We start from the raw sequence: 23,997 nt of genomic DNA, 5'->3' as shown, positions 1-23,997 counted from the left end.
CTGACATTCCTTCGTTTAAGATACCTGCAGGAAAGCATACTCCCGGCCTTATCCGTGTACTGGGATATGGTGTTCTCCTGCCCACGTCAGGAAACTCCCATGAAAGATCCACACCTTCCTCCCGTTGGAGATTATCACTACGCTCTCGGTCCCTCGGGTCTCCCTCCAGCTCGGCCGGCAGGCGGGCCTCTGCAGCCTCACAAACCCTCTTCCAGCTCGGTGGGCAGGCAGGGTGCTGCAGATCCCGAGACCCCGCTCCAGCTCGGGGGGCAGATGGGATCCTGCAGCTCCTTAAGAGCCCCCCAATCCACCTCAGTAGGCAGGTGGGCTCCTGCAACCCCCAAACCCCCACGCATTTCGGTGGGCAGGCGGGCTCCTGCCCCCGCCCCGCCGCTGCCCTGCCGCGCCTCCCGCCCCGCGCCGGCAGGGACTCCCCATCCCGCTAAGAAGTTCGCTGCTCCACAGGTTTGAACGTGTCGCGTTCGGTGACTGCGTGGCAAAACGTGGCTCGAATTTCCACAGGCAGCCTTTCCAAAGCTTGTTGTAACTTCCCTTGCATTTTACAAAAAGGGAGAGAAAAGGCTGCTTCTCGGTCGGGGAGGCTCGGGACCGGACCAAGACAAAGGACATCTCGCCTGGGCATCAACATCTGCCGGGCAGGTTTTCAAGGAGCAGAGGAGCCTTTGCCTGCCTCGGCCGCCGACCCCTCCACAGCCGCCACCCGCGGCCTCGGCGCAGCGGGGCCGGCGCGGGACGGGCCCGGCGGAGGGCGGGGGGCGCAGCCGCCGCGGCACCGCCGGTAACGGCCGGGACTGGAGCGGCCGCAGCCCCGCCGCCCCTCCGCGCCCGGCGGCGCCCGCCGGGACCCGCGGAGCTGCAGCCCGAGGTGAGCGCAGGCGTCTCCCTTTCTCCCCCGGAGCCCGGGAGCAGGAGGGTGGCGGGAGGCAGAGCCCGGCGTGGCCTCTCCCCTGGGACAGGCGGGAGGCAGCGGCGAGGCGGCCGCGCTCCGAAGCGGAGCCGGAGGTTTTGGCAGGCAGATGGAGCCCGGCTCAGGGCCTCCCGCAGGCCCTGCCGTGCTCGGCCGCCTCCCGAAGCGCCGGGTCCTGGCCTGGGCCGCGGACGCCGCCGTGGGGAAGCGCCGCTTTTCTCTCGTGCCGCCCGTCCCGGAGGGGAGGGGTGGCCGGGGAAGCAGGCGGTGCCATCCCTGACCGAGACGGCCTCGCGGGTGGGTGATGACCCTAAATTCCTCATGGGCACAGCTCCCAGAATAGAGATAATCCGGCAGAAAGAAAAGAAAAAAAAGATCGAAAAGGGCCGCCTCCGTCCCTCCGTACTTTTTCTATCTCCATTGAGATGCCTGAGCGGCTTAGGCATCTTGTCAACTTCGTGGTGCCCCTCCCATCTTCGGCAGTGTTAAAGGCCAGGTTGGATGGAGCTCTGAGTTACCTGGTCTCCTAGATGTCCCTGCCCATGGCAGCTGGTTGGAACTAGATGCTTTTTAAGGTGCCTTTCAACAAAGACCATTATATAATGCAGAGGTGATGTACCTCTGCAAGGTCACGTTCAGTTAAAGCAGGTTTAGTTGGAGCAGCATTCAAATCTGTATGGATATTCCTGGCTAAATACATTGATTGAGGAGAATAAGCTGCCCTCAGGCATGGTTTACTTTGCTGGCTTTAAATAATGTTTGGTTATTTTTTTTTTAATTAAACCCATGCATCTATCAGTGAAAGGCCCTTATTTAATGTGTGCTTTTCCAGGCACCTTCTGCTTGACACACAAAGTGGTAGTTTTCAAAATTTGCATGGTTTTTATGTAAAGAAATTTCTCCTGTGTCAAATAGATGGAGAACATATAAGGCTTAGATCTTTGGGAGTTAGATTTCATTATGTGTAACTTAACAGTTCCTTTGTTAAAAAAAATATTCAAATACCTGTTTATCAAGGTGTTTTAAAGAATCTGAGGAATGAACATTTTGGACAGTAGTAGTAATAATATTTGAGCATTTTAAAAGATCCAGCTGCTTACCAATGTAAGTGTATTTATACACTAAATGGAAGTGAGTCTGTGTTTTATTAGAAATAGCTCTGAAGAAGATTAGCAGGTTTTTTTCTTACTTCAGGACTCAAAACAGTGTAGAGTTCAGTGGTAAACCAGGCAGATCTATATTTGATATACATCAAAAAATATTAAATAGATTTCTTTGAAGATTTGCTGGAGACTGTTCCTGGAAAGGATGGTGGCAAAAAAGTCATCCTTGCAGGAGAAGACTGCAATGTTGCTAACATTACACAGTATCTTTCTAAATTAAAAACAAGTGGTGGAAGTGACGGAAGAATCCAAATAGAACTGAACCTTGGGTATAAGGGTGACCAGTAGGCTTAAGGTTCAAAGTCCAAAAAGCAACAGCCAACATAGAAATCTACATAAAACTAAGAGCTTGTAATTTGTGAGGGTGCTGGTGTTGGTGCACATAGTGACACTGCTGGTATTTTTGTGGAAGTAGTTCTATATTGTGATTACTGGTAGACATGTTACTGTTTATATTGGAGACAGCGATGTTAAAAGTGCAGATGAGAGCTGAAGTTCATTACAAGTTCTCAGGAGGCGAATGGAGGGGGAGTATGAACTATGTGGAGGAGCTGAAAGGGGACAGAGGAGGCCTAACAACATGGTTACGATCTACATGATCTACGAGAAGAAGTTGAGGGAGCTGGGCTTGTTTAGTGTGGTGAGGAGAAGGCAAAGGGGCACTACAGTAGTGGCCTACAGTTACTTGAACAATTGTGGCAAAAATATTCAAACCATTTTTTAAGCTTGGTAATAACATACTTGGTGAGATATTAAGAAAAATGTTTTCATCAGGAGGAGAGCACAGAGAGGTTGTATTGGGAGGTCATGGATTGTCTGTTCATCTTAAATGCCACAGGTGATGTGAACTAGTGTGCAGTAGAAATTTGGATTGGACGATGATCACCAGAGGTCCCTTGAGAACATCTCTGTGAGTCTATAATTCATGATATAGAGGAACCTATGGAATGGAGTGTATGATCAGATATATATTGTGTGACTGTTCTTGGAGAGGTACGTATCTAGGAATGACAAAAGGATGAGAAACTGAAATTTGTGTGGAAGGGACTGAAAAGTTAGGGAGGTATAAATGTAGAACATGGCAGTAAGGCAGACATAGCTAGGGGACTGAAATATTTAGAAATGGTAACAGGAAGAGCAAGTTTTTGGAGAAGAGTAGTAAGGATGAGTGAGGGAATAGGGTAATTTTGTATGATGGAGGAGAAAGATGCTGCTGCTTAGAAACAGTGTTTGTAGCAATTGAGCAGGAGCAAGGGAAACACCGAACTGGGGAGCACTGGGAATTGAGGTGAGGCAGGGATACAGGCAGAAGTTGTTGGTTGGGTTAAAGAAAAGTATTTGAGCATGGATGGTAACGTAGGTCATGTATGTAAGCCATGAGGTGCTTCATGTGGCTGAAGTGTTTGGGGTCGGTAGAATGAGGCAGGAACAACAGAAGTGGTGAGGTTGTTGGGTTGTATGGTTGCAGGAGTGGGCCTGGTGTGTGCTGATAGCAGGCAGAGGTGTGTTGATTTGATGAGTGAGGAGAGCGCGTGGAAGCGGCATGCAAGATGCGTGACTGTGTTAAGGTGAGGAAGGTGTTTGAAAGCACCCGACAGGAGGTTGGTTTGTGGGCATTGGTGGGGGTATGGAGTAGCACTGGAGAGATTGCACAGAGCTAACAGCTGAGGCACATGAGAGTGCAGCAGCGTGAAGACGTACAGAGAAACGATATATGGATGAATGGTGATGGTGGGGAGGTGACAGGTGTTGTCACACCTGGGAGAAAGTTGAGTAGGTGAGGCTGGAGAAGGGCACAGGACAGCACAGGGGTAGAGGAGTGTAAGTCATGGTGGAGCGAGAAAGGTTTGAGTCAGGAGCAGCACGGAGGAGGCATAGGATGGGGAGGCACATTGATGAAGTGAACGTGCGAACAGGGTGACGTACAGACCTCAAAGAAGTGAAGGGAATGTGGAGAGAGAAAGCGTACGCTGTGTAGCTGTGCATGAACGTAAGAGCGGAGCCGGGGACGCGTTTGTTGATGCGGGTAGCGTGTGAAGATGGTAAAGGATGCGCTGCTTGCGGTGCACGGGGCAGCGGGACCCGCGGGAGAGCTCTCCTTAGCGCGGCGCTGCCAGGAGCTGTGGGGGAGTCGCGGGAGGAGGATGCCGGGAGGGAGAAGGACGGGATTTGTGCCGAGCACGGAGCCGGAGGGCCGTGGGGCGGGGAGCGGCGGGGTGGGCTGGAGGCGGTGCAGCCCGGCGTCACTGCCGCCTCCCCCCGCGCAGGCCGGGGCTGCTATAGCGACGCGGAGGACGCCGGCGCGGAGCGGAGCCGCAGGGTCGGAGACCGGACATGGTGAGCGCCGGGACGGGCGGGCGGCGGGGCGGGGAGTGCCGGCCCGGGCTGACCCGTGTCTCTCTCCCGCAGCCCTTCTCCCAGCGCACCTACCACCCGCCGGCGGCCGGGCCCGACGCGGGGCCGGCGGTGTATCCCGCGTTCCAGTTCCGCGGGCGGCACGAGAACCCGGACTGGCGGCGGCTGAGCACGGTGGACGTGGAACGGGTGTCGCGGGAGGGGGACGTGGCGGCCCTGCAGACGCACCTGGAGCATGTCACCTTCTGCAGCGCCGAGCGGGAGCGCTGCCCGCACTGCCAGGGCCCCGCAGACCCGCTGCTGCTGAAGCTGCTGCGCATGGCACAGCTCTCCACCGAGTACCTGCTGCACTCCCAGGAGTACCTCAGCGCCCAGCTCGGCAGCCTGGAGGAGTCCCTGAGAGAGACACAGGGTCAGCGTGACCAGCTGGGCAAGGAGGTGGCCCAGCGTTTGCAGGAGATCCAGGGGCTCAAGGAGGAATGCCGGCGGAGGAAGAAGATGATCAGCACGCAGCAGATGATGCTGGAGGCACGAGCCAACTACCACCAGGTGAGAGAAGAGGGCGTGGTAGCCCAACCACCCACACCTTGTCAGCTCTGAGCCTGCTGGGATGGGCAGCAGAGCAGCCCTATTCTGCTGGGGTGCGGTTGCTTGCCGGGTGAAAGGCTGGATCTGCAAGGACCAGTGACCTTGCCAAAGCAAGTGCACTGCTGGCGCTTGTTTTCCTTCTGTGTTTCAGAGACTCTTGGGAGAGTGCTCCATCATCTTTAACAAATTCCCTTTTTACTAACAGGTGCTCTTGTATTCACTTTAGATGCATCTGAAATGTCAGATACACACAGATACAAAACGTCTGATAAACGTATACTACTTTGTTGTGTTGCTGTCTTTCCTTGTCTGTCAACTGTGTGGTCAGAGAATACACAGGGCAAATGCATCAGAACTGATGATCGGCAGCAATGTACTGTCTGTGAGAAGTCACTGTCCTGCAGTGATGTTCTCCAGGCACAAAGTTTCTGCTTGTGCATGTGACTCAGAGGTGACTCACGCAAGACGGTAAAGAGCTTCAGTGAGTTAACTCAGCTCTGATTCCACAGCAATCTGTCCTAAAGGGTCTTCCTTTAGAACCTTAGTACATAGCTGTTCTGACTGACAGTGTCATGGCACTCTGTTTTTATTGGTAGGGGGTTTTTGTCTTGCTACAATGGTGTGGTAATTTGATTTAAGTATTTTTCAGTGTTAGCATTTTCAGGTTTCAGGAATGCAAATTTCAGCTTCCAGTGTAATCTGAAATCTAAGGGGTACACTGGACACAGACTTTACATGATTTCAGGCTAGCTCTTTAAGTTTAAAGTTACAGGCAAAGTTCAATATTTAAGACATCAGTTAAGTTGGCTTAAGTGTTTCTGTAAGGGAAAGGTACCTTATGCCCCAGGAGTAGAACTATACATGAGGCAAGGTTCATGCATTCAAATGTTAGTTTCAAGGACAAGCTGCTGATAAGGTATTGTTTTTAAAAAAACTTTATGCAACTCACAAAGAAGTTTGTCCTGTGTTGCAAAAGAAAACTGATTGCATGTGTCATTTTATGTGTAAACTTAAATAATTCTCATACTGTGATTGCCAAATATTACCAAGTTTTCCAGAAATACTTGTAGTGTGCAACTGTCTCTGTGGAAGCTGAAAAACATGATAGTGGATTTGTCTCATTGTGAATCTGATCAATGGCATTTGCAGTAAAACAGAGATGGAAATCTATTTCCCATTTGTAATTTGATTTCATATAAAGTAAACTTCTGATCTCCCCCCTTTCTTTCTTCTCTGTTAGCAATTTCTTTTCTCTAGAAATTATTTAAGTTCACAGGAGAAAAAATGAGTTCAGGGAATGATGTTGTACAATACCTCAAGTTCCTACAGTATTTTCAGGATTCTGAGTTTGAATGCCAGAGATAAATGAAACTTCCCAGTGTTTGTAAATGCAGGGTAGCAGTGTGATCAGTAAACAACAGCTGTGGGATATTTATCTGAGCCATGATCTGCGTTGCCAGATAATAAGGGCTTTACTGGTGTTCCTGAGAGGGTAGTTCAGATTCCATCCCCTCAAAGTCTTGGATGTTTTGCAAATAAGCCTGTTACTTGTTTACAAAGAAGCCTTTTTTTTAGCAGAGGTGCACTTTACAGCTAATGTAAATGTTTTAGAACCCAGATGTAATGCCTTTAATTGAACACTAATGTAAGTTTAACTATAAAATGCTACTTTAAAATGGTACTGATACCTACAAATCATAAATTTAAGACTTGTTAGTACCTTCATGTAAGTGACACAAATTTAATTTTAAATAATATTTTTCACTTTTTTGATACTTTGTTCAGAAATCTTACATTCTCATGTACAACGTAGGCATAAAGTGCATGTTGTGGTTAACATTGTGAAAAGTAGTTGCAAGAAAAGTGTTGCGTATTTCAAAACCTAAATACTCCCTGTGTTAATACTGTCTCCTGCAGTAAGAGCTTTCTTTCACTACCAGCAAGTCAAACTGACATGAAGTTTGTGCTTGAATGGATAACATTATTTCACAGCCAATTTAATTCTGTAAATCATGTGCAATCTGTTACACTGTAAGCTCCCTCTTGGTTGGCAGTAATGCTTTGCTACCATACTATATCACTTTATTTTGGTTTTATATTAGGTCTTGCATTTGCTCAACAAAATTTGTCTTAATTATTCATGGCTTTAGTGTTTGCTGAAAAGCCTTTTTTATAGGATACCCAACTACCAGTGGCAGCATTTTAAATATAATATGAAATCTGGGATTTTCACATAATCACAGAATCATTTAGCTTGGAAAAGACCTCTGAGATCATCAATTCCAACCTTTGACTGATCAACATCTTGTCAACAAGACCATGGCAGTAAGTTCAGTGTTCATTTATTTCTTGAACACCTCCAGGGATGGTGATTCCACCACCTCCCTTGGCAGTCCATGCCAATGTTTAACCACCCTTTTAATGAAGAAATTCCTTCTGATGTCCAGCCTGAACCTTCCCTGTCACAGCTTTAGGCTGAGTCCTCTTGTCCTGTCATTTGTTGCCTGGGAGAAGACGCTGACCCCTGTGTAATTACACTCTCCTTTCAGGCAGTTGTAAAGCATGATAAGGTCTCCCTGAACCTCCTTTTCTGCAGTCCGCTCAGCTGCTCCTGTTAGGTCTTACCCTCCAGACCTTTCACCAGCTCCATTGCCCTTCTCTGGACAGGCTCCAGCACCTCAATGTCCTTTTTGTAGTGAGGGATCCAGAACTGGACACAGGATTTGAGGTGTGGCCTCACCAAGGCTGAGTATAGAGGGACAATCAGTGCTCTGGTCCTACTGGACACCTTACTGCTGATACAAGCCAGGATGACACTGGCCTTCTTGGCCACCTGGGTATGTTGGTTCCTGTTCAGCCACTGTTGACCAGCACCCCCTGGTCCTTTTCCACTGAGCAGCTTTATAGACACTGCCCTAAGCCTTTAATGCTGCAAGGGGTTTTGTGGCTGAAGAAAAGGACCTGGTGCTTGGTCTTGCTGTACCTCATAAAGTTGGCCTCTGTCCTTCAATCCATCCTATCCTGATCCTTCTGCAGGGCCTTCCTACACTTCCATCATATCAACATTCTTGTTCAATTGTTGTCTGCAAATTTACTGACGGTAAATTTACTTAGGGCACTCAATCCCCTCATCCAAATCATCAATAAGTGTACTAAACTGGGCTGTCCCCAACACTGATCCCTAGGGACACGACTAGTGACCAGATGCCAACTGGATGTGACACCACCACAATCTCTGGGCCTGTCCATCCAGACAGTTCTTAATCCAGTGCAGAGTGCACCTCTCCAAGCCATGAGCTGCCAGCTTTTCCAGGAGAATGCTGTGGTAGATGGTGTTGAAGACTTTGCTGGAGTCCAGGTTGGCAATATCCACAGCCTTTCCCTCACCCACTAGGCAGGTTATCTGGTAATGAAAGGATCAGGTTAGTCAGGCAGGACCTGCCTTTCCTAAACCCTTGCTGGCTGGGTCTCATTGCTTGGTTGTCCTGTATGTGATCATACTGAAGATGATTTGTTCCAGAGCATTGCCAGGCATTGAGGTCAGACTGACCGGCCTGTCGTTCCCCAGATCCTCCCTGTGGCATTGCTTATGGTGACAAGATCATGAACCCATTAAGCCGGTTTCTCACTGTCACATCACACTGATAAGTGAAAATGACTTTTTTTGAATGTCTGTGGTTTGTTAAATTGTGTTTATTTGAAAAAAAGTATGAGATAGAGGTAATTAATGACCCTAAAGTGATTAAGGGCCCTCATGCATAGTCTTAAAGAATGTTACAGAGTTCGTAGATGTAGCTTCTGTTCTTGTACTACCCATCTATTTTTAATATGTTCCGAACATTAATAGAATGTAGTTTCTATTGTGCAACTATAAGTGAACAAAAAGAATATTTCTAAGTGAACAAAAAGAATATTTCAAAAAGGGCAGGATCCAAATTAGACTTCAAATTTATATTCAAAACTCATAGGTAAATTACAGAAACAGTAATTGAAACAATTTTGTGCTTCAGAAGGATTCTAGGTCGCATACTAATGTAACTACATATCTTTTCTTACAAGATTGTGTACTGTTACTTTACCTTGGTTGAAATGTCTGAGTATTTTACATGTCTTCTGAGTATTTCCATCTTTCAACTCATATACTCAAACCCATCTTTATTGGTTTTTTCCAGCTATGTGGTGCCCTACTATGTGGTGTTAGATGAATCTTAAGAACACCTGAGCGGCTAGTTGGCTGGAGTCTGTGTATTTTGCTGAAGATGGTTGTCATGCCTTTTCCTTATAGTTCTCTGCCTACATATATGAATCCTTGTCTGTGGTTCATATCTGAATTTGAACTTGCTTGGCCAGAGCCTGTTCTGTTCAGTTTGTACAGTGCCTAGCACAATCAGATTCTTGCTCATGACCATCACTGTGAAACTTTTGATGGCATTAATATACTAATGACTTTACAGAAATTGGGTACCATGAAAATTTTTGTTCTTAATCTTGTGTGATGGAATTTGTTAAAGTTATCTTCTTTTTACATATGAACAAAATGTAATAACCTGTTGAAAGCCTTAACCATTTATCAAAAAGATGTTACTAATTTGTTTTTAACTGTTTTTTTTTTTTTTTTTTTTTTTTTTTTTTTTTTTGTAGTGTCCATTTTGTGAAAAGGCTTTTATGACCTATTCCTTTTTACAAAGTCACATTCAAAGGCGTCACTCAGGAGAGTCTGAGATCGGTATGTACTTTTAATGTTTTCAAAAAAAAATGAGAGAGGTAGTTTAGAAAAGTGTAAATATAGTGAGGATGTGCAGTCCGTGGTTTTGTGTAACCTGGAAGAAAAGTTTTTACTTTTCATTTTTAGGTAGCAGATCCCAGTTTGTGTGAATGCAAGTGCTACTGACTGATACAAAGTATTGTGCAACATTTGTTTCAGTCTCTGGAAAACAGTTAACAAAAAACCTGTGTGCCATCTTTGCAGCGCCTTTTCAAACTAGCATTTGTGTTGAGTACTTTGGCCAGTAGCACAGTTTAGAGGAGTTTCTCTTTAGCGATGTAAGTTATGAAGGCATGGGTAAAATGAACAAGCTGCACTAAGGAAAATAAATTTTGTAATAATAATATAATATATATATAAAAATATAATTATATATTATCTATAATATTAATATATAATAATTATTAATACAGAAATAGAAAGAGAAACTTAAGAACAGTCCAACTTCATCTATCTATGATACTCATTAACTTGCATACTTTTTTCTCTTCACTAAAAGATGTTTGGTTTAAAAAAAATGTTCTCAAAGTTTCTTTCATTCATATCTAATTCCTCGCCTTCCTGCTAGGCTGCGTGTTTATGATTTATTGCTAAGGACTAACAAGTATTGACAAGTAACAGTGATTAGAAACAAGTTAGGGGAAAAAGCTGCATTGGGGAGGAGAAAAAGTGGGAAGAATCTAATGAGGTCTGAATTGTAGCTTGTCAGGCAAATGAAACAGCAGCAAGAGTGAGAGGGGTCTGAAAAAGCAGCTGAAGAAGTGTGAATATATTGGAAGAAGAAAGAAGCTCTTGTGCACCTTACACTTGTTAAAAATGATAGTACAAGATGCTGCAGAAACAATTGAAGTAATTGTTGTATAAAAGGATTAGCCTGAAATAGCTTTATGGAGAAAATATTCCATGCAGTTATTTCTGAAATAATATTCAGATTCCCAGATGATGGGCAAGTAAATCCTTGGTAAATTGATGGAATGCTTCTCAACTGAAGATTGTGATTTTTGCATATTTTAACATTTTTTTTTGATATTCCCCCAGTTCTTTCACATAAATAATTAGTTGTATTCTAAATGGACTCCTTACAAAAGTTACTTAGAATAAACTTAACCTAAGAGTTTGAATAACTGAGGTTCACCTTCATACATCCTTTATATGAGGCTGTGTTGTTTAGATTCCTTTGAAATTAGGTTATAGAATACTTTTTCATGTAACTATTTCATAAACTATTTCACATGTCAGTGGTACAAATATTTGAGGGTAAGTTTGCAATCCAGAGACTGTATTTAAAAGCATCTATGGAGGATCATGGTGGTGGGAGGGAAAATGGTCTAAGAAAGTCACACTTTGTGAAGATGTTACTGAAACACTAGAAATGTCTGCAGTAAGTATCACAGTTCCAGAAATTGCAACAAACCTTTTTAAAGTCTGTGTTTCTTTCAAACAGAACAGAAGAGGAAAGGAAATGTAGAAAAATTGCAGGATGAGATTGAAAAACTGAAGGAGCAGTTGCAGTTCACCAAGTCCCAGTTAGAGTTTGAGCAGCAGGCTAATTTGGCCAGGTTGTCTAAGGTAATACGTACTAAGTAATGTGAATGTCTCATAAGAATTAGCACTTTGAACTGTGTTCACTCAGCCCAGAGAAGTACTGGATTTCCCGATGTTGAACACTTTCAAGATTCAGCTGGAAAGGTCCTGGGCCACCTTGTCTAGTTTGTGCTGTTGTCAAGAAAGGCTGGACCAGATTATCCTGAGGATAATCCCTTCCAGCCTGGTAGTCTATGATGGATGATGGTCTTCTTCCTTGTTTTCAGAGGAAATCCTGATCTTCTGTAAAACATGGAGCGTTTTTTTCCCCCACTCAGCTTCAGACTTCTCTTCCTTCAGTCCTTTTGTTCCCCCCTTTCTTGGAAGTGTTCAGCTTCCATTTTAAAAAGTGTGTGTTTAAAAACAGAATGACCAAATCAAAAGCTGGTGGAGTTTCACTTAGGAGTACAGGCACTGTCAGAATAATGGGTCTTAACCCTATGTGGCCATGTGGAAGGCATTCTACTCATTCATTCTGTGCCTAGCTTTTGAGAAGTACATCTATAACATATTTCTCCTGCCCCTAAAGCATTGTTTTGTTTATGAGGCGGAACTTGGAGTATTCATAACAATGCAAAGTAGATTTTTTTGGTGCCTTAGGGGCCTCTTTTGAAGTCACTTGTCTTAGCTAAGAATCCTAACTGCAAGGGGACTACCTGAAATGTCCTGAAGCTACAGTCTGCAGTGTTGCACAACAAGAAACTTTCAAAACTTCTCTGTTTTTCTGGGATGTCAGGGAATATAGAAATGTGTGGTGTGACTGGTTACAGTTTGTCTGCCATGACTGACATCCACCATCAATTCAGGTGTCATAATGTTACTGTCTTTTGATTGAAAGAGCAGAAGATCTTTCCCATGTCAGGGGTTTTTTTAAGAGAACTACTACTGGAGGGAATTTGTATATAAACTGCCATGCTTCCAATTCTTGGTGCCTTCTGCTCCTTTGAGGTGAAAGGGTACAGATGATCCCATTCTTCCTAATTGTACAATGATTGCATGTTATAATTAGAGAACAAATTCAGAGTGACTATTGTGATGGGAAAACATAGGTGTTTCCTAAAAGATATGTATGTCCTGGGCAGTGAAATGCAGGACTTTAAACAATCTGAGAACTATATAAAAATGCACCACTATGTAGTTGAACTGTTGAAGTAATCTAATTGATAAAGCTGGGTAAATGTGTATGGGGATAAAATATTTCTAATTTCATCTATGAGACAATGGGTTCTGAGCTGAGTGCTGTTACTGAAGGGCGAGATCTTAAGCTTGTGATACACAGCCCTGGGGAAACATTAGTAGCAGCCAGCAAAGAAAATCAAATATTACCAATTATTCTGAAAATTCACTCTGCAAGCCACAACCTAAATACGTTGTGTGAGTCTAGGCCCTTCATCTCAAAAAGGATAGGTTAGAGCTATGAAAGTTATGGAGATGGGTTACAAAGATGATCAGGCAGTATTTAGAATGACTGAGCATGCTGAGAGTTGTCAGTCTGAAAAAGACAAATGCTTGATGAAGATGGAGGGTGAGATACTGATTCCTGTGGAGTCTTGAGTTATACAGAGTGAATAGTCATGAACTATTCCCTCTGTGCTCCAGTTCAGGGCTCAGAATTCAACAAGTGTACCTAGCAGGAGCCAGATCCAAACAACTACAACAAGTAAAGTACTTGGCTCTTCATGCAGCTCGTGGAGCTCCTTGTCAAAAGGTGTTTCAGCTGCTAAAAGCTGATGCAGCTGCTAAAAGCTGATGCAGCTGCAGGGGATGACTGCAAAGTGTATGAGGAGAAATGTATTGAAATTTATGCAGTTAATGAAGTTCACAGAACTGTATCAAGCTCCAGAAGTCCTCTGAGCTGGAAACAGCTGGCAACTTTGAGATTGTGAAGGAGAAACATGCATGTTTGCTTGCCCCAATATTAGCCTTTCTTACTTAGCCAGTTAAGGCCTTTGTGAGAAACAGGATGCTGAACTAAGTGGATCTTTGATCTAACCAAGTAAGGTCGTTTGTATGTTTTTCAGTGGAAAATAATGAACTGCCAAAACTGCTTTCAGGCATATTTGATAGCTTGCAAAATGTACGGTTTGCTACCCTAAAATTCTTTTAAAAACTGGTGGGTTTTATGTTTTTTGATGTCACAGTACTTCCCAATTATTGAAAGTGACTGCATTCCACATGCAGTTTGGGAGCTTGAATTTGTGTTGAATGTGAGGAAAAATAACAAATAATGTTTTTTTAAAAAAAATCAGGAATGTGAGCAAAAATCGAAAGAAGAAGAGATTCTACAATCATTTCATAAATGGAAAGAAGAAGAAAGAGAGAAATTTGCTGATCAAATAGAAAAAGTGAAAGATATGTTTATGAAAGAGCTTAAGGAGTTATATTCAAGAAATACAACCTTAGAAAATGTAAGCAATTTAATTTTTCTAACATTTTAAAGCATGAATCCCTTACAATAGATGGCAGTGAACTTCACATATTTGATGTGTGATACAGTTATTATAAAGTTCTTCCTACAAAACTCTAAAAATAATGATTGAATGGTAGCTATAATTGTATCTTTGTATACAGGTATTTAAAAACATAATTTCAGGTTGCAGGTTTTTTATTTAAAGGATTGTTTTGTATGAATGAATGATCCCCTCAGCACTTATGTCAGTTTTTCTTTACTCCTCAGCCTTTGAATGCTTGTTTATAGGTTAAGAGGTATTGTTGTGGTTGCTGCATGTTAGGTATCCTTATCTTAATATTCTCATAAGTGGCATGGAGGACACTAACTTCTGCATTTTAGTCCTGACAGAATTTGTGTATTTTCAATAGGTGCTTTGGAAATGCTCACTAGCAAGAGAATCATGAGAGTATGGCTAGGTCAGAAAACAAATCTGCATAGCATTACCATTGCAGCTTATATTTTGTAGCTGCTAGGTCCTGTGTATTCTTACATGTTGTATTTATGTTAGATGTAGATATTATTAATGATGTGAAATTTGATAAATGCTGAACTCACGAGAAATGGGAGAAGTATCTGATGCAATCTTTGCATTACTGTGTTTAAAGAAAATTTTGTATTCCTCTTCCCTCCTGTTAGCAACTTTTAGAAATACAAAAGTCCAATATGCAACAAAAATCCAATTTAGGAACACTGAAAGACAGCCATGATTTTTCAGAGGAAAAACCTCCACGTCCTCAGGATCATCCAAATGTGGTTAGACTTCTGGAAAAACAGGTAACACTATAACTTAATGTATTGCTTTTGACAGATTACTTGCTTTCTCTTTATTTTTGTTCATCTCTGAGGAGGATATGATATCCCTAAGTAAAATTTTCATTTTTCTCAATGCCAAAATTAGCTGGGTTTAAAGATTTAATACTATTTAATATTATCTATATAATGGCAAACAAGAATTTGTTTTCTTTATCCTTTATAAATGAAGTAATTGTTAGTTATTTATTGTTATTTTCTTTTTCTTTATGATTAAATATATCTGTCTTTGCCAAGTGTGGTGGCAGTTCTATTCCAGAAGGCTCTAATAAAGCATTAATAAAGTTCTAATAGAGCATTACTCATCTGTGAGGCCACTTACAGAAAAATTGGAATATTCCATTTCCCAAAATGAAAAAGAAAATTAGGTAGCTTTCTGACAGGATTTTTCAACCTGTGCCATTTGTTTTCTTTCATGGTTTTGGGGATGTGAATGTGTTTGTTTACTGCTGGTGTTATACAGAAGTTTGGTCACTTCTGCCCAAAAGATGTGCAAAACTTAGTTTTGGTTTGTGGGTTTTTATATTTCATTGAAGGAAATTGGCTTCACTCTAAAACTCATATGTTCGTTTAGGAGTTTTGTCATTATTACAAAATAATATAAAATATACAAAATACACAATATTACACAATTGTTAACGAGTCCTCAAAATTACATTATGTAGAAGGAAAACCCCCTGCTCTTACTACTCTTTTTGTTAATACACAGAGATGTATCAAAATGCCTGTGTATTTCTCACTCACTTTGACTGCATATACAAATCAAAGATCAAATATAGTTTCTAGAGTGATTGGTAAGAAAACCACACTCAGATGTATAAATCATGCTAATAATTGTTCTAGGCATTAAATACTGGGTTCCTCAAATTTCATATAATCTGTCATCTTTTTTTGTATTTATGATTTATTTAGAAAAATAAAGCTGCATATAACATGTTATTAAAATATTATTATTATTAAAGCTGCAGTAATAAATCATTAACAAGAAACAAAGCTGCATATATCAAACTGAATGTGTTGTTAACAAGCATTAACATGGATTTCCTCTACGCAGGAAAAAAAGTGGACATCTTTAATACAAGCCGTCCGTCATGACCATGAGACAGAAAAGTCCTTGGTAAGTGGCACAGCAAGCCACTTACACCTAAAGGAGACTTTTTTTTTTTCTTTACCCCTTCAATAGTTCTTGATATGCTCTAGTACATCTGCCAGATATCAAGAGTTTATAAGAGTGTGTCCTCTTAGCTGTATTTATCATCTCTGTGCATTTGTTATGGTAGGATCTTGGTGTTTCAGTTAAGGCCAGAGTTGAAAGTGAATTTATAATTTCAGAATCTGACAGAAAACTGAAACTGTATATGTCTTTTGAAGAGCTTACGGCTGATTCTGTGAGCACTGTATTATACAGTATTTACTGTATTATGTGGGTTGGCTGAATTGTTGAGATATAACTTGCCAACATGTAGCTTTCATCCACTCTGTACCTGCTGCTACCATGGACCTGTGGCATATGTCTCAGCCTGTTTTTTCTCCTTCCTATCACTTCCCTATCGCTTTTTCTGTTGTAGTTTTCTAATGCAGAATCTGTTCAGCTTTTCCAGGAGAAAACACCATGGCATTTAATTTTGCTTCAGTTTATATATTTTACTATACAAAGCTTTATTCCTCTTGTTTGGTTTTTTTTTGGTTTGTTTTTTTTTTACGTCTGCATTTCTTTTTAATCTCTTTCCTGCTTTGTTTCTCTTGCTTCTTTTCCTTTCATTTTCCTTTCATCTGCGTGACTATGTAAGAACTGAGCAGATCATAGTGGTCTGACTAATGCTTCTCCTCCTCTGGCAAGAAAACACTGGGGAGAAACCATGGAACAGTCCTCAAAAAGGATGTAGTTAAAGATACACCCACATACAGTGCAAGAATAGAATAAGGGAGGAGTAATGTAAGTATTACTTTTGGGATGGTGCACCTAAATAATGTTCCCTTTGTTCCACATTCAGAGTTAATAAACTAGGTTTATAATACAAATTCACTTATCACCTCCTTAAAATATAATTATTGGACACTATTTATAATTAAAACATTTTCATAGGTTTATACACTTTTCCTGCAATCTTATTTTTAGGCACTTGCAGCAGTGTGTTTGTATGTCCTTTTCTTTATATTGAGATTTAGGTAGTCTTGTGTAATTCAAAAGTGATCCAGTCAACTGTTTTATAATATATACAAGTCCTAGTGAAGTCACAGAAGACATCAAGTTTTTGCTGAGAAAAAAAAGTTACAAGTATCTAAGCATGACACTTGCTTGTTTAGACTTTATAGCATTAAAATATTTTGTATGGTGTTAATATGATGTTACTTTTCTTCTGATTGCTTTCTAGCTACAGTCACAGATTGAGACAATCAAAACATCAGCAAAAGAAGACCTGAACAGAAATAACATGTTTTACAGGACGAGGATAGAAGAATTGGAACAGAGGCTTCAGCAGCAGAATGAGATGATTAATAATCAGAAGCAGCGGGTCTGTTTTGTGAAACACTCTGTTTCAGAGAGCACAGTTCACAGAGAAACACTATACTAGCATTTGGCCTTTGATATTTCTCTGATTGCATATTTAATATTCACAGTTTGTAATAGTGGTGCTGGAGTGTTTTGGTTATGCTTTGGAAATTATCTTAATAAATAAGAAAAGGATAAATAATAAGTTAATATGTTAATAAATAAGAATAGATCTGAAAAAGAGACACAGGAATATAAACCAGGAATTAAAACACTTTTGATAAACAAAGGCTTAATAAACAAAAAATTTTTGATAGTGAAAAGGATTTAATCAGCCATAAAATACTTAAAACAAGATCTAGTGTTTGAAATCTGAAAATACATTACTTCTCAGACTAGAAATAAAGTATTATATTCATTACTGTGAGAATAATTATTTAAAATATTACCGTGTGAAATGTAACAAGACCAAGTGCCAGATTCTCCGCCTGAGATGGGGTAACCGTGGTTGTACGCATGAATTGGGGAACAAGAAGCTGGAGAGTAGTCCTGCAGAAAGAGGTCTGGAGGTTTGAGGTGATGTCAAGTTGAATATGAATCAGCAGTGCCCTGCTGGCAGCCAGGAGGGCCAGCCATGTCCTGGGGTGCATCAGGCACAACATCTCCAGCTGACTGAGGGGTGTGATTGTCCCACTCTGCTATGTGCTGGTGCTGCCTCACCTCGAGTCCTGTGTGCAGTTTTGGGTGCCTCAGTGTAAGAGGGGCACCAAACTATTTCAGCAAATCCAGAGGGGGGCAAACAAAATGATCATAGGTCTTAAGGGAATTTTAGAAGGAGCAGCTGTTGTTGCTTGGCTTGTTCAGCTTGGAGAAAAGAAGGCTGAGAGGTGATCTCCTCTGGAGGAGGAGGTGCTGATCTGTCTGGTGGTCAGTGATAGGACACAAGGAAATGGAATGAAGCAGGGGAGGTTCAGACTGGACATTAGGAAAGGGTTCTTCACCCTGAGGGTGGTTGTGCACTGGAACAGACTCCCTAGGGAAGTGATCTAAGGCTGTCAGAGCTCTTGGTGTGTCAGGACAATGCACTTAGGTTTAAGTTTTAGGTAGTTTAGTGAGAGAATTGGACTTGATCCCTGTAGGTCCCATCCAGCCTGAGATAGTCTGTGATTCTTGGTTTGGAAATGAATTGTTTTTGCCTAAAATAAGGTTTTGTTGAAACGTAACTATAGATTTTTAGAGGTGATTGGAGGGGGGAGGTTTTGGGATGTCTGGAGTTGAGACTATGGCATGATTATGTGGCCTATTCCTCTATTAGGTGTTGCATTCTTTTTAAATCAACATCTGATTTTACATGTTTTGCTTGAGATTAATGTTAAACCTATACTTGAATGCTTAAAGCATGGAAAGACAAATTATAGCTTTTACATCTCCACCTTCACAAATTTTATAGCTGGAGAAATGGAGGACTTAATCATAAACGAATTTCCTTCAATAAAGTGACCTTTGGAAAGATAACAATATGAGCACAGATGTATAATAGGTTCAGAGGAGTCCAAGTTTGGTGTTTGTGAAATACAGTTGTGCAGATCTGCATTCTCAATCCTTGGAAAGTAGAAGGGCTTAAGAAAATAGCTAAGACTTTTTCAGAATCCAAACTTAATGGACAATGAATAGGGGCACTGCTGTGTATAACAAAACAGATAAATAAAAGTGGATCACGGTTCAATATCTTGTGCCAGCTCCATCTGACACTGGCTATGTGTTTGAATGAATTGTGTTGTCCTCTGTGGGAAACTGGAGTGCAGAACATTGTTTTAATCATATAGGATTCACAAGTTTCCTGTTTTCTTTAGATCACATTACAGCCAGTGTGTTTCCTTTACTCTGTCAGTTCAGTGCTTGTCCTGGGGTGTCAAATAGACAAACCTGTAAAGCAGAGAGGAGAACTGTTCATGCATTTAAAATCAATGTGTAATTAAGCACACCAGTGTTTCCCTGGAGTGGAAGCTAGGCTTGCAAAACAGAACATGAATTGCTGAGGAAGAAAGTATTGAATCTCTGAAGTGCTGGAGTGGCCCGTAAGTCTGCTCTCATTTGACTTTATAACTTGCAATAACAGGACGCACAAAGCATGAGTTCACATTAAGACAACACAAAAACGTTCATTAAGCATGAACAAAAGCACATATTGGGCACAGAAGCAGTATTTTTCTCCCCAAATCATAACCAATAATTTCTGTTATGTAATATTACTGAAACCAGGTATTTTATGCTAAATGTCCATTCTAGATATTGATCCTTTGCATTTGTATCTTTTCATGTTTTCTCCTCTAGATAAAAGAACTGTCCAGAAAACCAACTCCAAGTGTTAAAACATATGATGGTGAGTACAAACTGTAAGAGAAAACAGACTTAGTTTCTGATTTCTGCAGCCTGGCTGAAAAAAATACAGACATCAACTGGACTAAACAAAATCCTGCAATAAAATCAGTACTGGATATGTATTTGTTTTTCACAGGGAACCTACCTGTTTCCTTGCCATGATTTACAAAGATCAAGTTTTGTAGCTGTAAAGACTTCTAATGTACAAAGTTGATTGCTTGAGTAGCGAAGAGATGTGAAATAGAACAACTTTATTTTGTATTATGTGAAAAACTTCCAGATTTGCTTTATGAAGTGTAATTTTAATTGATTTTTTTTTATGCTTGACTGTCCTTAGGCTGCAGAAGTCACAAAAGAAAAAATACTGAAAGAGTAGATAAAACTCATTAACTTGTCAGTTAAGACACAGATGTTCAAAGAATGTTAAGAACTCTTATATTTTTGTCTGTGCAATACTTTAACATCTGAAGTCTACTACAAATAGCTAAACCTGATAATGGTGTTTCAGGAGGTCCTGCACCACAAACACCCATATAGTTAATGTTGCAGTTGCAGTGACTAGAAGTAAGTTTATTGCAATAGGTGATGACAGATGAATTAATTCTGATCCCAGTTCGGAAACAATTTTGCTGTATTAACAAGGCACTGGTTTGAACTGAGTCAAACAGCAGGGAGTAGGTTTAGTTTGAGGAAGGCCTAGTAAGAGCATGGCCATATGGCTTTTCAGCTGTAGCTGATCATATTCATGGTCATTTTCATTCCCACTGAAGTACATACTAATAAAAATCCATGGCACACAGGCAAATTTGCTCCCAGTCCCAAGCTGATCTGAGGAATGTGGGATTGAAGTGCATATTCACTCTAAGGCTACACTCTATACAAGATCTATAGATGTATGAGGGTTTGCACTCATTGATGCCAAGTGTGGATGCTGCAGATCCTCTGGGGAATACAAGTCCCAGTCAGGCTGGTCTTGAGTAAGTAGCTTTGGGCCAAGACTTCTTCCCTGTGACACAAAGACAGCATGTGCTCATGACCAAAAACTCGATCACATTCTAGTCCAGTGATGATTTAGCTAGTAGTTTCTTTTCCTGATTCTAGAAGTGTTTGTTAAAAATGCTAAGCATATATAGAGATGTACTTTTCTGTTGTGAAGGGAAGGGTTTTACTTCATAAATGTTTTGTTTATTTTTCCCCATTAATGTAAAAAAAAACCCTAATTTATTAATGTGATTAAATATTGCTCCATTTAAGATTCTGTCTTTGTCTGTAACTGTTTACTACAATACAATTTCTTTTTTTTTTTACTATTATGTTATTCTAGTGAACACTCCTGTGGAGCGTCTTCAAGAACCTAAACCAAGCCCACTAGTTACCCCACACGGTAAGTTTTTTTGATAGGTCCAGATCCAGTACTTTCAAATCTAACACTCACTCTTCTCAGATATATTGCTTATCAAGTCATAGGTCTAAGAGAAGTTATGATGAAAGAACATAATTTGTATGTCAGAGTTGAGAATTTCTATGAAATAAGGATGCACTACTGAGAAGAACAACCGAAAACCAAATTAAAATAATTTGAGAATATTTCCTAGAATATGTGTATTATTGAAGCACTTAGATGAAATTTATTGAGGAAAAAAATTTGTGTTTTCTAATGGAAAATATGCTTATCTGATATATGTATATACTGGATAGGTACATGCATCTACTGAAATTTGTATAGGGAAACATGTGGAGATGTTTGTTTAGAAGTCTTGAAATACTGTATTTTCCATGTGACTTCAAATTGCGAGGAGTAAAAATACAGAAGAAATAATCAATATAGACAGTTATCCTGTCCTAGTTCTTCCAGAGTATATCTATTCCGCTATCTATGTGGTTACATATAGATCATTATTTAGATATTTTAACTTGTGGCATTGTGGCATCCTTTAGAAGGGGAAGGGGGCAAGGGAGCTATATTTGCATTGTTTTGTACTTTGTGAAAATAATTTTGGGTTTTTTAATGTATGCAAATTAATGGAGAGTATTGTTACCATACCAATATTCTGCAATCAACTAATTCTTTATTTTCCTTGTAAGTAGTGATGTAATGAAAAATGAGCAAGCAAAATGTCTAAAAACAGTTTATTAATTTGAATTATAAGTAAATAATGGATTTTTCTAATTATTTCTCTTAGTTTTAAAACTTGTCACGGAGAGACTAAATGGAATTGGTCTGTGAAAAATGTAGATAATTTTTCTTTTTTGCCAAATACAAAAAGTTCTGAAAATGCCTCTTTGGAGAATGGGCACTATATATCAAGCTTTCGATAACTTGATGAGGAATAAAAAACTCATGTAGTGCTCATTTTAAACTATTTGTTATGACAGGAATTATTTAAAACAGGAAAACTGATTATATTATTGGTAATTATTCTATGGTAACATTATTTGAATAATAGAAAGATTTCTTTCTAAGCTCTGCAAAGTTTAGTAGTTCATTTTTTGTGACTTTCTAAGTTAAACTGTATGGATGAATATTGTGTAGACAAAAGTAATAGTGTATTAAGTATAGAGAATTGGGATTAGCATTTTAGCAATGAATTCTTTTTCATTTTAGCCAGCCTCATTACACCAAAACAGTAGTTCTGGTTCTGGCTAAGAATTCTCACAGCATGTAGTTTAGCAATTTCCCCAAATTTAAGTTTTATGAAGATTATTGCTGCTAAGTTCTTACCCACCAAGCTTGTCAAGCATTAGTTACTTGGTGCATTTGCTTTCATTTGTACTGAGGACAGAAAGAGTCCTGTGAACATTAGTATTTTTTGTACTCTGACAACTTAAATCAGCTCATTCAGATCTTTCATAATTTCTTGCTGCTTCAAATATGAAGTTTGTGACATCTTGTGAAACTTCTCAAGATAGAAAAGACTCTTCCTGCCATTGATACACAAAAGATTCACCATCAGTTTATTATGAAACCTCAAAGAAGGTGTTCCCTTCAGATTCCTTTGCTGATTACTATTTTATTTATCTCTGCAGGTCTCTCTGTCTGTCCCCTTTCTTCCCTTCTGGATTGTTTTTTAAACTTGCCTTACCTAATTTTCTGGAGGTTAGCAGAAGTTATGGTGTCATTCCCGAAGTTTTCAGGACTCCTCAAGGGATTGACTTACTGAATTAAGACATCATGGCTGCATCTCATGCCTTAATGAAAATGAAAGCACTTCCTGGTAACTTCTGTAGACAAATTTATCTAGCACAGATCATCTTATAATTGCCTGTGTATAAAATATCTTCATTCTTTTTTTTTTAATTAATTCTAGAAAAGGCTCTCTAATGTGAACTTTGGTATGCTTTTCAAAGCTGCTCAGAAGCTTTTGCATCCTAGTATTCGTTCTGCAGCTTAAATCTGTGTTATGAAAAGATACCCAAGTTGCAAATGTGAGTTATCCTAGGTGTAAAGTAGAATAACTATGTTATTCTGGTGTTTTTCTGTTAATATTCCTGACTTCTTTTGAGAGCTAGTAGAGCTCCTTGAATGCCATCCTGGCAGAACATCCTCTCCATTTCTGAGCTACCTTTGGGTTTTGTGCAGATATAACTTAGGTCTTACTTTCAAAGATTACTTCAGTCTCACAAAAAGGCAACAGATAAATTGCAATTTATTTTTTAAAATAATATTTTAAAATTAGGCTTTGTCTCCTACATTACTCTTGAAATGTTGATACTTGTTCAATATTTAGTCTTTGTTAGGTCAATAATATGTGGTGGAATTGAAGATGGTAGTTAAAATGCAAAGCTACCAACTAGATTGTTCATTACAGCCTATGTCTCAGTCTACAAATGTGGTGTGGACACCAAGGCTCAGCTATCACTAGGGACGTAGCTGAGGCATTTGAGGAAAATTTGGTTAGAGTACTTACTCTTCCTAGACAGTAAACAGAGAAAAGGGGCGCCTTCAGAATTTGGTTCAGTTGAACTACGGTCTGAATGCTCTTTGAAGTTGCTGTGTCTCTTCGACTACTGTAGAAGGAGCCTGAGGTGATTAGGCTCCTAACTTAGAGGCCTCAGGTAAGTGTAAAAAAAAAATCACACTTAGGTATATTGGTTTAAAGTTAATATTTCTGCTGCTTATGTGCAGTATATGGCTTTCTATTGATCAGTTAGGAGAAAAAATTTATCAAGTGCATTAATTCAAAAACAGTGGTCCAAATTACAGGTATCACGGATTAGGTCTGGCAGCTCTTTGTATGCGTAATTTGAGTATAAATTAAAGGAGTATATAATGAGTGTAGCCATGGCTTACATTCCTTACACCTTCAAGAAATGCAGTAGTTTAAAAAAACCAAATTTTTCGTTTTGTCCTAGGTTGTTGCATTGCAAGTGCAAAGTGCTTACTGTGGATGACACTACACCGTAGATAATTTTCTTGCTTCTGATCAGGCTAAAAGTCATTTAGCATTTCATATTTCAACATAAATACATAGGGTT

General features: G+C 40.4%; 1 protein-coding gene across 2 annotated transcripts in view; it reads left to right on the top strand.

Moving 5' to 3' along the window:
- The first annotated feature begins 801 nt into the window (after positions 1–801).
- DZIP1 (DAZ interacting zinc finger protein 1) overlaps positions 802–23,997 on the top strand; it is a 38,650-nt gene continuing 15,454 nt past the window's right edge. Inside the window, exons 1-12 of one of the 2 annotated variants that reach the window (XM_066176357.1) lie at positions 802–886; positions 2,930–3,084; positions 4,359–4,428; positions 4,501–4,995; positions 9,676–9,760; positions 11,244–11,368; positions 13,633–13,791; positions 14,472–14,609; positions 15,700–15,762; positions 17,021–17,161; positions 19,474–19,522; positions 20,846–20,905. In XM_066176357.1, coding sequence (XP_066032454.1) covers positions 4,426–4,428; positions 4,501–4,995; positions 9,676–9,760; positions 11,244–11,368; positions 13,633–13,791; positions 14,472–14,609; positions 15,700–15,762; positions 17,021–17,161; positions 19,474–19,522; positions 20,846–20,905 — 1,318 coding nt within the window. In that variant the 5' untranslated portion in view covers positions 802–886; positions 2,930–3,084; positions 4,359–4,425. Of the gene's footprint in view, positions 887–2,041; positions 3,085–4,358; positions 4,429–4,500; positions 4,996–9,675; positions 9,761–11,243; positions 11,369–13,632; positions 13,792–14,471; positions 14,610–15,699; positions 15,763–17,020; positions 17,162–19,473; positions 19,523–20,845; positions 20,906–23,997 lie in introns of those variants that run through there. The other variant, XM_066176358.1, reaches the window with a different exon arrangement.

Source organism: Chamaea fasciata, unplaced genomic scaffold, assembly GCF_029207755.1.
Source record: "Chamaea fasciata isolate MVZ Bird 193981 ecotype frontalis unplaced genomic scaffold, bChaFas1.0.hap1 SCAF_2, whole genome shotgun sequence".
Classification (NCBI taxonomy): Eukaryota; Metazoa; Chordata; class Aves; order Passeriformes; family Sylviidae; genus Chamaea; species Chamaea fasciata.
Note: the sequence above shows the minus strand (reverse complement) of the source record. Positions and strands in the feature narration are given on the sequence as shown.